The sequence below is a fragment of the Volvox carteri genome, assembly GCF_000143455.1.
Source record: "Volvox carteri f. nagariensis unplaced genomic scaffold VOLCAscaffold_9, whole genome shotgun sequence".
Taxonomy (NCBI): Eukaryota; Viridiplantae; Chlorophyta; class Chlorophyceae; order Chlamydomonadales; family Volvocaceae; genus Volvox; species Volvox carteri.
The window spans coordinates 1,755,780-1,756,545 of NW_003307552.1; the positions used below are offsets into that span (position 1 = coordinate 1,755,780).

The window sequence follows — 766 nt, forward strand, 5'->3', positions numbered from 1 at the left end:
CTGCTGAACTGTGTATTGACCCCCTGGGGGCTGCGGACCATCCGCAGTTCATTGTACGAACGGTACGAGGTGGAGGATGGGGTCTTGTTTGGGTTGGGATGATGGCAGTATGGTGTATGCTAAGGTCGCGGGAAGATGAGGGTGGGGTGATGGCTGCTGTCAGGTGGTGAGGTGGTGCACATGTGGGGTGAACTTGGGACGTGATTAGTGGCGAGTGGTGGGGTGGGGTGGGGTGGGGTGGGGTGAGGTGGGGTGGGGTGGGGTGGGGTGGGGTGGGGCCTTAGGGTGAGGTACGGTGGGTTGGTTATATATGTTGTATGGCACTGTTGAGGATGTGGCGATTTAGAGCTGTTGCTGTTATTGCTGTTCTTGCTGCTGTGTTCTTTCCCCCCACACACACCCAGGACCCAACCCAAGCCTCCCAGGCGGTCGCATTCGAGCGCCGCCGCGCCGCCGCCGACGTCTCGTCCCTGAACAGCTTGGCCGGGGCGCTGGCAGGTGCCGGCGGCGGCAGCGGCAGCGGCTTCACTACAGCTACCGCCTGTACGGCAGCCGCCAATGCAGTGAGGACCGTACTGGGTCCCGCGAACCCACGTGAGTCCCGCGAGGAGCTGTCGTGGGGGGCGATGGGGGGTGTATTGGGGGGGGGGAAGACGGAGAGACGGGTTGGGGGGTTGGGCACGCGTGCCTTGACATACACACACATATATATGTATATATATGTATGTTTTACGATTTTGAATTGAAGGGAAATCCCCCCTACCTC

General features: G+C 60.6%; 1 protein-coding gene across 1 annotated transcript in view; it reads left to right on the forward strand.

Annotated features, from left to right (window-relative positions):
• The window catches only part of VOLCADRAFT_116806 (uncharacterized protein), a gene marked incomplete at both ends in the record, with an annotated part of 17,097 nt that overhangs the window by 7,460 nt on the left and 8,871 nt on the right, over positions 1-766 (forward strand). Inside the window, one exon of the mRNA XM_002948179.1 lies at positions 405-594. Within this exon, the coding sequence (XP_002948225.1) occupies positions 405-594 (190 nt within the window). The remainder of the gene's footprint in view (positions 1-404; positions 595-766) is intronic.